The sequence below is a fragment of the Heloderma suspectum genome, chromosome 4 (genome assembly GCF_057233095.1).
Source record: "Heloderma suspectum isolate Gila_16-S chromosome 4, 16-S_ref, whole genome shotgun sequence".
Lineage (NCBI taxonomy): Eukaryota > Metazoa > Chordata > Lepidosauria > Squamata > Helodermatidae > Heloderma > Heloderma suspectum.
In genome coordinates this window covers 297,106,041-297,119,639 of record NC_139461.1, presented here as the reverse complement: position 1 = coordinate 297,119,639, position 13,599 = coordinate 297,106,041, and the positions used below count along the sequence as shown (strand labels likewise).

Here is a 13,599-nt window from a genome sequence, read left to right as displayed (position 1 = left end):
ACAATGTGGTTCTTTTAGGGAGCAATTGTATCTAGAGAGGCAGCTGCCTCTGAACTCAGAGGCAACCGCCTATCTAATGCTGGGCAGGCGGAGTGCAGAGGGGATCTTCTCCTCCATGCTCCAGCTGCCCTGCACTCGTGCCTAGATGGCCAATTCAGCTGTCAAGCCACAGGACTTCAGTGTGTGTGGGGGGGTGGGAGGCTGGACAACATATAGGACATTTCGTACCGACACTTCCACACTCCCTGCCCCTGGGAATGCCCCCTTTTGCCCCACTCCACGCTGCTCATTTATTGTATTGTATTGTATTTTAATTATTTATTTATTTCTATACTGCCCAATAGCCGAAGCTCTCTGGGCGGTTCACAAAAATTAAAAAAACAGCACACAATAAAACAATTTAAAATATATAGAACATTAAAACCACAATATAACAATACAACCACAATAAAACCTAGCAGCAGTGCCGGAGTTTAAAATACAGATTTAAAACAGCAAAGCTAAAAGTTTAGAAAGCTAGAATGCTAAAATGTCTGGGAAAATAAAAAGGTCTTCACCTGGTGCCGAAAGGAATACAGTGTAGGTGCCAGGCGAACCTCACTAGGGAGCTCATTCCAGAGCCGGGGTGCCACAGCAGAAAAAGCCCTCCTCCTAGTAGCCACCCACCTCACTTCCTTTGGCAGGGGCTCACGGAGAAGGGCCGCTGACGATGATCTTAAGGTCCGAGCAGGCACATATGGCAGGAGGCGATCCTTCAGGTAACCTGGCCCCAAGTCGTTAAGGGCTTTGAATGTTAACACCAGCACTTTGAATCGGGCCCAGAAATGGACTGGCAGCCAGTGCAGCTGGAAAAGTACTGGCGTAATATGAGCTCGCAGGCCAGTCGCTGTTAACAATCTTGCTGCCCTATTTTGGACCAGCTGAAGTTTCCGGACCGTTTTCAAAGGCAGCCCCACGTATAACGCATTGCAGTAATCCAGACGAGAAGTTATCAGAACATGGATAACTGTAGCTAGGCTATCTCTGTCCAGATAAGGGCGTAGTTGGTATACCAGCCTAAGCTGATAAAAAGTGCTCCATGCCACCGAGTTCACCTGTGCCTCAAGTGACAGTTCTGGATCCAAGAGCACCCCCAAACTACGAACGTGATCTTTTGGGGGAGTTCAACCCCCTCCAGAACAGGTTGAATATCACCTAGTCGGGCAGACGAACCACCCACTAACAGTGCCTCCGTCTTGTCTGGATTGTGTTTCAGTTTATTGGCCCTCATCCAGTCCATTACCGTGCCCAGGCACTGATTCAGAACAGCCACTGCCTCACCTGGTTTTGATGAGAAAGAGAGGTAGAGCTGGGTGTCATCCGCATATTGATGGCACCTCAGCTCACACCTCTGGATAACTTCCCCCAGTGGTTTCATGTAGATGTTAAACAGCATAGGGGATAAAACAGAGCCCTGTGGAGCCCCATGGCACAATTGCCATGGCACAGAGCAATAATCCCCCAGCACCACCTTCTGGAATCGGCCATCCAAGTAGGAGTGGAACCACTGTAGTGCAGTGCCTCCAACTCCCAACCCAGACAACCTATCCAGAAGGATACCATGGTCGATGGTATCGAAAGCCGCTGAGAGGTCCAGAAGAATCAACAGGGTCGCACTCCCCCTGTCCCTTTCCCGGCAGAGGTCATCCCACAGGGCGACCAAGGCAGTTTCCGTTCCAAAACCAGGCCTGAAGCCCGATTGAAATGGATCTAGATAATCCGTTTCATTCAACAGTGCCTGGAGCTGTCCTACAACCACCTGCTCAAGCACCTTGCCCAGGAAGGGGATGTTGGCCACTGGCCTATAATTGTTAACATCCTCTGGGTCCAGGTTAGGCTTTTTCAGGAGTGGTCTAATTACCGCCTCTTTTAAAGAAGCGGCAGGCACCACTCCCTCTCTCAAGGAGGAATTTACAACCTTCTGGATCCAGCCAGATATCCCCTCCTTGTTTGATTTAATAAGCCATGAAGGGCAAGGGTCAAGCACACAAGTGGTCGATTGGACTTGGCCAAGCACCTTATCTGCATCCTCAGGCCTCAGTAACTGAAACTCATCCAATAAAACTGGACCAGACGGTGCTCTGAACGCCTCTACCAATGGAACTGCATTAATCGTGGTGTCCAATTCATGACCAATCTGAGCGACTTTATCTTCAAAGTGCCGTGCAAACTCGTCACAGCGTGCCACTGAGGGTTCCACCATCTCTCTCCCTGGCCCAGAATGTAACAGGCCGTGAACCACTTGGAAAATCTCCGCTGGACGACACTGAGAAGATGAAATGCTGGTGGAAAAGAACTGTCTCTTTGCCACCCTCACCGCCACAGAGTAGGCTTGATAGTGGGCTCTTACCTGTGTTCGGTCAGACTCAGCACGAGTTTTCCTCCACCTGCATTCTAGCCGTCTCCCCTCTTGCTTCCTTGCCCTCAGCTCAGGTGTATACCAAGGAGCTGGCTGGGCTCTGCTCAGAGGGAGAGGGTGCTTGGGCACGATCGTGTCAACCACCTGAGTCATCTCTGCATTCCACAGAGCGACCTGGGCTTCGACAGGAGCACCAGCCATACCAGCAGGAAAATCTCCCAGAGCCCTCCGGAATCCATCAGAATCCATTAATCTCCAGGGGCAGACCATTTTAATACATCCCCCACCCTTGCAGAGGGGGAAGGCTGCCAGGAGTCTAAACCTCAGCAGGAAGTGATCTGACCATGACAAAGAGACAGATGTTAAGTCCTCCACTTTCAGATCATCCTCCTCCTGCCCAGTCGAGAAAACCAGATCAAGCGTGTGTCCTTTTACATACGTTGGGCCGATGACATGTTGGGACAGCCTCATGATTGTCATGGCGGCCATGAAGTCCTGAGCCGCCCCGGATACAGCGGCCTCGGCATGGAAGTTGAGATCCCCCAGGACCATCATCCTAGGGATCCTCAACACCAAGTCCGAGACCACCTCCATCAGCTGAGGCAGGGAGTCTGATGGGCAGCGGGGTGGGCGGTACACCAACAGAATCCCTAATCTGTCCCGGGTACCCAACACAAGGGACAAACACTCAAGATCTGCACTTGAATGAGAAGGAAGCCTGGAGAGGGAGATTAAATTCCTATAGACCACGGCAACCCCCCCTCCCCAACCCTCAAGTTCCGAGGGTCTTGCTGCACCGAGTACCCAGGAGGGCACAGCCAGGAGAGCGTGGAGCCCCGGGACAATCCGTGCCACCTATAAGGCAGTGGGGGAGGGAGTGGGGAAGCAGTTTTCTGGGAGCCAACCTAAGAGTGCGGGCTCTGAGGTCAGTTCCCGGAAACCAAACAATCCTATGGCCGTCTAGCTGCTGTCTAGCCACTATAGGATTGCGCTCTTAGTGTTCTGTTGAAACATTAAAAGAGTATTTACAGAAAAGGATTATTTTCTTTTTTTTTACATATAAAAAAGAAGATGACACATGAGTAAGGAGTATTAACATTTCAGTCAGGAAGGATTCTAAAACTGCCTTTTCTTCCTTTTCCTGCCCTACCTTTATTACGGTTGTTTATTGTTCAAAATGTTTTGAAAAGCAGAGTTAAAATTTCTGAGGAATTCTGAACATTTCCTCTGCTACACTAATCACTGACATATGTGATACGTGGGGGAAAGCACTAACTGTTCACAATGGCTGCATGGTGGCTTCAACTTTGGGCTGAATTAGGATGGTTCAACACTACTCTATGTCTGGGCTGTGGCCCCTGGCTTCACCCATCATGAGCACAATGGATAAGGGGGGAAACAATCCTAGGGAAGGGGCTTTGGATCCAGCAAATCCAAGGCTGCCTCCATCCTGCCCCTGCCCTGAAGTGCCTTGTTTCGGGGCCTACCACCAAGATGGCAGCCTCTTTTGGGAGTGGAAAAGGAAAACTTCTTCTGAAGTTACCTGAAGGTAGAAATACTCATTTTTTCCTCCCTTTTGGTCCTTCCTTCCTTCCTTCCTTCCTTCATCTTCTAAACATGGAACAGCTATTTTTAGAACTTTACGTTAAGGCTGCTATCCTAAACACACTACTAAGTAACTGCCTTGAACACAGTGGGACTTACTTCCAATATGGATTGTAGTGTTGGGATATGCAATTAAAAGCACAATTCTAGGCATGTCTACTCAAAATTCCCACTTGGTCTTACTCTCATGTCACTGTGTATAGGATTGCAGCCCAAAGTTTTGTGTTTACTGTTGTTGTTGCTTTGAATAAATATGTGTGGACAATCTTTCACAGAGTCATTAGCAAGGTTGGTTCTTGAGTTAAAAGCATATCAAGAAGTAACTATTCATGTGAAATGACCCAACTCTGTAGTTCTCGCAACATCACAGCAATATGAAGTGTGAATGCAACAAATAAATACATTAAGCAGATATGCTTGTTAGGCAGCTGAGATTTGCAAAAGCCCATGAAACAATGGCATAACTACACTTGCCTCAGAATAGTCTGTCTTTGTCAACAAATGATTCCGTTGCATTGGCAAAGTGCTTCTAAATATGTAATGGAAAAACAACCTTACCTTGAGAGGCTGCTGGAAGACAAAGGCATTTCATGCAGTGCTCATGGCTGTCTGGTATTTGGGGAAGGGGATGCTTTTTTGGAGTCTCCAGAGTCTTGGTTTTTGCCCAGTGTTGCTTGCTCAGCCTGTTCATTTTCAACAGAATGTGTCTATGTCCATAACTGTATCTATACAAGAAAAAACACATATTAATTTTATGTCTTTAAAATGCATTTTGACCTCCCTTGAGATCCACAATTGAGCACCAGCATTTGGGACTTACCTATATTGCCAAAATTTAAGTATTGCAGAAGGAAACAATTTCATAATGTTGTCTCCCTGCAAAGTTTGTCTAAAGGAAAACGGACCAACCTCTTCATATTTAAGCAGAACAGTCATTCAAAAATTTAAACTTCCCTTCTGCTTTCATATTTCATATTTAACCTTACTGCCAAGCGATAGTAAATCACCCCATGATATTACCAGTATATATGAGAATTGGTGTACCATCGCAGCTAGAAGTGTGGGAAATCTCTATTCAAATCCCATCGCTGCTGTAACTAAGTACTTGACCTTAGACAAGCTGCTATCACTCAATTTCAGCTTCTGGGATAAGGGGTAATAAACCTGGCTTACTTTACAGGGCTCTTGTACAGAATACTAAATAATTACATTACTGTATGTTAACAGCTTTGAATATTTGAAATGTGATGTGTAACATACTGTTATGTCTCACTTTGCAATGGTGGCTTTCAGTAACACCAGTATCACCGCATTAATGGAGATTATTTTGTTGTAACGAAGTCTGGCAAGAGGTTCACACTACCTGTGGCTATTTCAGAGCTGAAACAAGCACGGCTAGCTTCCTGCTCTTCTCTCAATTTATTATCTATGCATCATGTTCATAAACCTTAGCTCATTCATCCCTGTGAAATAGATCCATACCATTATAACCAAAGGTGACAGCTAAGGCCACTTAGTGGTTGACATGGGGATTCCAGTTCAAAGGCCAAAAGGCCAAACTACATGAGAACTTAACTGCATAGTTCTGTCCCTGACTGCAAGGTTTCCCCTCCACAAATTGCCAGTGCAGGGGCCCCATTTTAGATTGAGCTAGAATGGGAGGTAACAGGGCTTTAAGCCTTTGCCCCCCTCTGCAGTCCCAATCCAGATCAGAATTGGGGGGGGGGCACGCCTGCAATCTACATTGCAAGAAAAGGTGCCATTAATTTCAACTGAACTTTTTTTTGCAGTGCAAATTGCAGGCACAGCCCCCCAACCCCCACCCCGATCCAGATCAGAATTGCCCTGGGCAAGAGAGGATTGAAGCCCTCTATACATACACACGTATGCACATGGGTTGCCCATGTGATTTTGTAATAGAGCCACATTTATTCTGTGGTAGTTGCCAATATTATGAAATCAGTGATTACACATCTGAAAGCAGTCTAGGAGCCATATCTGCAATTTAACACCAATCCAGTAAATACCATCCATGGAATGGAGCTACAGTGATTTACCTCTGCTGAAGATCTGGCCTCGACACGCATTTTACTTCATTACCAAAAACATACATCTTCCTGCAATTGAAACCACCCATAACTTTGCATAATACACCTAAAGCCAACACTTACTTCAAATTAGCTGCTTTGACTTTAAAAATGCTAGCTAATATTCCACTTGAAACAAGGGAAGCCACATACATGTGTTCTAAGTCAAAATGTAGTTCCATTTTTATTCCTCCCTTCAAATCTTCTTGATGAAATAATCTGTTTTGTCTGGGTTCAGTCAGTTATGCTCAACAAACAAGTTCTTAACCAAGACCCAACTGGCCTAATTTTATCCTTGGAGATTTGGGCACTATGTTAACCAGATCTCAAATGGCAGATTTCTTGCCTGGTCCAGTCAGATGCAGATGCTACTACACACAGAGGCTTCAGGATTATACCCAAGCTAATTGAGTTGTGTTTTGTAGCAGCTTTTCTATGAACATTAAGGGAGAATTAAGAGAGGAAAATGGTGCTCATCAAATCCCAGGATTTATTCAAACAAACACTGAGAAGGCATAAAGGGAGATGATGATGGCCCTTCCTGTACTTCCTTTGGCACCAATTATTTGCTTTTTCCTCCCCATTTTGTGTTCTCTCTTTTCATTCTCTCTCCTTTTAGGACTTCAGTCATTTTGTGTTCACGAGGAGGGAGAGGGGGAAAGGCGGATAGCAGTGTGGTTAGGTAATTTTAGATGGAGCTCCCACATCACATTACATGGTTCCCAAATGCTACACATAGGGCCTGTTCAGACCTGCAGGGTAGAGGGTGGTTAGGGTAACTATTGGGGCGGGGGGAGCAAAACCATAATGTGTGGGTCTTCCAGACGATCACAGAACCACGCAGCGCCACATGGGGCCACTAACTACCCCCCTCCATAGTTACCTGGTAATGTTCCTGGCATGGTTAGAGCACCTCCCACTGTCCTCTGTGGCGCAAATAGGCTCCCAGTGGCCACTCCGATGTCCAAAATGGCCACAAAGCCATAGAGAAAGGCCACGGCTGTGACAGCATCACCGGCAGTGGTGGATACTCTAGCCAGCGGACTCTGGCCTGGAAGTCCTCCAGAGCCTGTTTTAATCACTGGGGAGCTCGTCAGACAACACAGTAAGCCACCCCGGGGTCCCTTAACACCGTTGCAAGGGGGTGGTTAGCCACAGTGGCTTAATAACCATGAGATGGTTTTCTCCCCCCACGATACACTAAGCCACCATGGTTAGTGGAAACTCCCTAACCACCACGGCTTAGCATGACATCTGAACAGGCTCATATCCAGATAAATTGTTCTTTCTATTAGATTAAATCAAAATTATACATTTCTTACCGTTTTGAACTGAACTTCACCTTTTTCCTTTTACGGCTTCTCTTTGCTTTATTTGTTGTAAGTCCTCTCATTTTGTGAAGGTTTTCTTTTGCCTTTTCTTGCTCAGGTATGTTTTTAAACAGCTCGTCAACTCCAGGTGCGGATAAGTACTGCTGTGAACATAATAAAATAAAATTGCAAGACAAAAGCAACAAATGAACATAAAAAAAAACCCTCACCCAAACCATGAAAAGCATGGAACATTTTATTCCTCCAAAATCATTCTGTTAATGATATAATTCCCTTTATTTCCCCCTGAGGGTGGCTTGCCTTGCACCAACCTTTTTATCTTTTTGTGCCAGCCAAAGACCATTTTGCTCTCCCAAGCTTTTCAATGTATTTTTCTTTTATCTTATTTATTGTATTTATTTATGTTTTTTATCTTGTTTTTTGGGGGGGCGGGGAAACAATCCTATGCTCCCTGGGAGGGTAGCTAAGGGGCCATAGATGGCTGTAGATCTTTATCTCCACTTGTGAAGGGGAAGATCCATGGGAGGAGAGGGAGATCAGCTATCAGAAACCTCCCCAGTGCAGTGGTGGAAAACACCACACTGTACTGCTGGCAGTGCTAGAAATGGGGTGTTCTGGGGCATGTCTGGGGCAGCTGTGGACCTGTGGAATCCCATGCTCCCTTGTTCCCCTAACAAGCAACCAAAATGGGACCAGAGCTATGCTAGCTCTGGGGTTGGCATAGTAAGTTCCCTTCCATTGGAGTCAATGGGAGGGGGGAAAGAGACTTAAAAGAAAAAATAAAGCTGCCCTCCGTACTTCCTGCCTTGGCTGCAGGAAGCTGACAAGGCTTTCAGTGTGGCGAAACAATCACCACATATTCTTCCCCGTTCACCTCCACAGGTATTACTTGGTAAACTGCCCAGGAAGCTGTGCTGAAGAGCAGTATATACATTTTTAAATAAATAAAATTATATGAAAGAGAGATAAAACAATGATCTAGTAGGACAATCCAATATGAAATCCAATTATTTGAATTTAGGCTGATTGACTGAGACAGTTCACATAACCACTGAAGGCATGGCCACCGCTTATTTTCTATCTAGGCTGTTTTTCTGTCAGCTTGGATTAAACTGTGCTTGTGGGGAAGTGGTTGTATGAGCATCTTTGCATATCATCTAAACAACTGAGCACAGAAGAAATGGAAATGGTTTGCACGACGTCTCCCACACTTTGCCCAAATATGCTCCAAATGAGAAAAGAGAACATGTGTCTCCCCAAGGGAAGCGCTGGTTCTCTACTTCCTACATCATCACAGCTGCTAGAGAAAGGGACTGCAGGCAGTTCAAACCGAGACTCTGCGACCACAGCCCACAATCTTCCTAGTCCTGGGAATCAGGTGATTTCAGAGAACCAATCCTAAGCCGCTGCCTGATATTATGAAGCTTCCATCCAGTTCATGCAAATGGATATTAATAAAGCCTGTCAGCTCAATCCCACGATATAGTACCATGTTTGTGGCCAACATGAGCCCTGACATGAAGAAATATTCAGTGAACATGGGGAGCGGGGGGAGCAGGATCACACATGTGGGCCCTACTCTTTCAGCATTTACCTGACCCTGTACACAGAGCTGTATATGTATTGGCTCACTGCATATGTTCAAGTTCAGTTGAGTCAGGAAGCCAGGATGCATAATCCCATCCCTCCCACATGCACCCTTCACCCTATCTAAAGCATTTAGGTTTGGTCTGTATGCAGATACATTTCTTGCTGCCTGAAAAATCAACCCAAGCATGTCATTTATGTCATGGTATGCACGTAAATTGTTTACAACAAATTTAACAACCCCAAAGATCCTTTCCCAAGGGGAAACTTGAATTAAAAAAAAAACCTTTTTCAATCTGTGAATAGAGAAACGTAATTAGAATCGTACAGAAATGGAGTACAATCCTTTCTTGGGGAGGAATCCCGTTTCTTCGCACACCCCACTACCTCAAGTAACTTGATAGAGCATAACGATAAAGGATAAGCTAACTGCATGATGGAGGAGTGGGGCCCACACTCCTCTTTCACCATGCTATTACGTGAACTCCATTCCTCCATTGATACATATTGTGTCTGAGGCAATGTCAGGTAATTTGAAATCTCAGTCTGTGACAGCTATGTCACACATGCAAATTATTTCTTGATGTTTATCCCCAACAAGCAACAAACATCTTTGTGTGAATGTGCCCTCAATTTGAATCCTTACTGAAGGTCTTGGTCGGGAAAATGCCTGGATTAGAGACCAATTGGAATTCCTATATATGCTACCTTGAGGTTGATGGAATAATAATCATTATGATTTATTGCATTTCTATACTGCCCCATAGCCGAAGCTCTCTGGGTGCTTTACAGAAGTTAAAACATTAAGTACAATATAAAAAGTTTAAAAGCCATTTACATAAAAGCACACAAGACAATATACACAAACATACGAATAAAAACAACTTTGAACTGTCAGTCATAACTAAAGACACATCCACAACCAATTAAAACTCATCATGTGCTGCCAAATGCCTGGGAAAAGAGATAGGTCTTAACCTGATGCCAAAAAGATAACAATGTTGGTGCCAGGCGGACCTCATTGGGGAGCTCGTTCCAGAGATGGGGGGCCACCACTGAGAAGGCCCTCTCCCTTGTTGCTGCCTTCCAAGCTACCCTTGGAGGAGGAACTCGGAGGAGGACTTTAGATGCTGAACGTAGCATACAGGTAGGTTCATTTTGGGAGAGGCGTGTCATCAGGTATTGCAGTCCCAAGCCGTGTAGGGCTTTATAGGTGAAAACCAGCACCCTGAATTGAGCTCGGAAGCATATAGGCAGCCAGTCCAAGCGGGCCGAAGTCGGTCTCCGGGTGAATGACTGGCTATGAAGGTGGTGCCGATGAGAGATATTTGGATTCTGGGACCATGGGCTATACGTCCTGGAAGATGAACGGTTGGCAAGGGACGGGTTGCACCTCACAAAGGCTGGGAAGAATCTGTTTGGCCACAGCATGAAGACCTTCATCAGAAGGGCTTTAAACTGAATCCTACGGGGAAGGGAGACGTAAAGTTGGGGGTAACAATGGATGAAGGTTCATGCACCGCAATGGAGAGAACAGTTTTAATAGCACCCAATAATAGTATTCACAAACATGTAGGAAGAAAGCCAGACTATGAAGCACATGGTCTTCTATGTCTATATACTAATGCCCAGAGTATGGGAAAAAAACAAAATGAACTTGAACTCTTAATACAGGAGAAAAATTATGACTCGATAGGTGTGACTGACCCCTTCATGGATCACTGCCTTGTTGTGGCGAAGGGGCTTGTGTAACTCAGTGAAGCCATAAGCTATGCCGTGCAGGGCCACCCAAGACGGACAGGCGGAGAGTTCTGACAAAATGTGGTCCACTGGAGAAGGAAATGGCAACCCACTCCAGTATTCTTGCCAAGAAAACCACATGGAACGTATCACAAGGCTAAAAGAGATGACGCCGGAAGATGAGCCCCTCAGGTCGGAATGTATCCAATATACTACTGGGGAAGAGCAGAGGGAATTTCCAAGTAGCACCAGAAAGAGTGAAGCGGCTGGGACAAAGCCGAAAGGACACTCAGCTGTGGATGTGTCTGGTGGTGAAAACAAAATCCGATGCTGTAAAGAACAATATTGTTTAGGAATGGTTTAGTGGTTTTCCCTACGTTCTTCAGTTTAAGCTGAAATTTTGCAAGAAGCTCATGATCTGAGCCACAGTCAGCTCCAGGTCTTGTTTTTACGGACTGTCTAGAGCTTCTCCATCTTTGGCTGCAAAGGACATAATCAATCTGATTTCGATATTGACCATCTGGTGATGTCCCTGTGTAGAGTCGTCTCTTGTGTTGTTGGAAAAGGGTGTTTGCTATGATCAGCGTGTTCTCTTGGCAAAACTCTATTAGCTTTTGTCCTGCTTCATTTTGTACACCAAGGCCATGCCTGCCTGTTATCCCGGTGATTTCTTGACTTCCTACTTTAGCATTCCAATCCCCTATGATGAAGAGGACATCTTTTTTTGGTGTTAGTGTTGTAGGTCTTCATAGAACCGATCAACCTCAGCTTCTTCGGCATCAGCGGTTGGGGCATAGACCTGAATTACTGTGATGTTGAATGGTTTGCCTTGGATTCGTACTGAGATCATGCTATCGTTTTTAAGATTGTACCTCAGTACTGCTTTTCCCACCCTTTTGTTGACTATGGGTGCTACTCCATTTCTTCTAAGGGATTCTTGCCCACAGTAATAGATATGATGGTCACCTGAATTAAATTCGCCCATGCCTGTCCATTTTAGTTCACTGATTCCCAAGATGTCGATGTTCAATCTTGCCATCTCATGTCTGACCACCTCCAGCTTACCTTGATTCATTGATCTGACATTCCAGGTTCCTAAACAATATTGTTCTTTACAGCATCGGATTTTCTTTTCACCACCAGACACATCCACAGCTGAGTGTCCTTTCGGCTTTGGCCCAGCCGCTTCACTCTTTCTGGCGCTACTTGGAAATACCCTCTGCTCTTCCCCAGTAGTATATTGGACACCTTCCGACCTGAGGGGCTCATCTTCCGGCGTCATCTCTTTTAGCCTTGTGATACGTTCCATGGGGTTTTCTTGGCAAGAATACTGGAGTGGGTTGCCATTTCCTTCTCCAGTGGACATTTTGTCAGAACTCTCTGCCATGACCTGTCCATCTTGGGTGGCCCTGCACAGCATAGCTTATGGCTTCACTGAGTTACGCAAGCCCCTTCACCACAACAAGGCAGTGATCCATGAAGGGGGTTAACACAATGCCAAAGAGTAAAGACATCAGCAATGATCTGAGAGAAGCAATTGTTGCTGCCCATCAATCTGGGAAGGGTTATAAGGCCATTTCCAAACAATTTCAAGTCCATTATTCTACAGTGAGGAAGATTATTCACAAGTGGAAAACATTCAAGACAGTTGCCAATCTTCCCAGGAGTGGACGTCCCAGCAAATTCACCCCAAGGGCAGACTGTGCAATGCTCAGAGATACTGCAAATCATCCAAGAGTTACATCTCAGACTCCACAGGCCTCAGTTAGCATGTTAAATGTTAAAGTTCATGACAGTACAATCAGAAAAAGACTGAACAAGTATGGTTTGTTTGGAAGGGTTGCCAGGAGAAAGCCTCTTCTCTCTAAAAAGAACATGGCAACACGGCTTAGGTTTGCAAAGTTGCATCTGAACAAATCATAAGACTTCTGGAACAATGTCCTTTGGACAGACGAGACCAAAGTGGAGATGTTTGGCCATAATGAACAGTGCCACGTTTGGCAAAAACTAAACACAGCTTATCAGCACAAACATATCATACCAACTCTCAAGCACGGTGGCAGAGGGGTGATGATTTGGGCTTGTTTTGCAGCCACAGGACCTGGGCACCTTGCAGTCATTGAGTCGACCATGACCTCCTCTGTATACCAAAGTATTCTAAAGTCAAATGTGAGGCCATCTGTCCGACAGCTAAAGCTTGGGCGAAATTGGGTCATGCAACAGGACAATGATCCCAAGCACACCAGCAAATCTACAACAGAATGGCTGAAAAAGAAAAGTATCAAGGTGTTGCAATGGCCCAGTCAAAGTCCAGACCTCAACCCGATTGAAATGCTGTGGCGGGACCTTAAGAGAGCTCTGCATAAACAAATGCCCACAAACCTCAACGAACTGAAGCAATGTTGTAAAGAAGAGTGGACCAAAATTCCTCCACAATGATTTGAGAGACTGATAAAGTCATACAGAAAACGATTACTTCAAGTTATTGCTGCTAAAGGTGGTTCTACAAGCGATTGAATCATAAGGTGTACTTAGTTTTTCACACATGGCTTCTCCATTTTGGCTTTTTTTCCGTAAAATAAATAATGACACAGTGTAATATGTCATGTGTTGTTGTTCATCTGAGGTTGTTAGCCTCTTCATACCTATGGAAGCAGTAAGGGTGTACTTAGTTTTTCACACATGGCTTCTCCATTTTGGCTTTATTTCTGTAAAATAAATAACGACACGGTGTAACATGTCATGTGTTGTTGTTCATCTGAGGTTGTATTTACCTAATTTTAAGACCTGCTAAGGACCAGATGATTTTTATTATGTCCTGATATGTAAAACCACAGAACTCAAAGAGGGT

General features: G+C 45.2%; 1 protein-coding gene across 2 annotated transcripts in view; it reads right to left on the bottom strand.

The window, feature by feature from the left end:
• ZNF831 (zinc finger protein 831) overlaps positions 1-13,599 on the bottom strand; it is a 127,905-nt gene that overhangs the window by 16,924 nt on the left and 97,382 nt on the right. For both annotated transcript variants that reach the window (XM_084854294.1, XM_084854296.1), the window contains 2 exons: positions 7,413-7,564; positions 4,562-4,728 (listed from right to left, as the gene is read on the bottom strand). In XM_084854294.1, the coding sequence (XP_084710420.1) occupies positions 4,562-4,728; positions 7,413-7,564 (319 nt within the window). The remainder of the gene's footprint in view (positions 1-4,561; positions 4,729-7,412; positions 7,565-13,599) is intronic.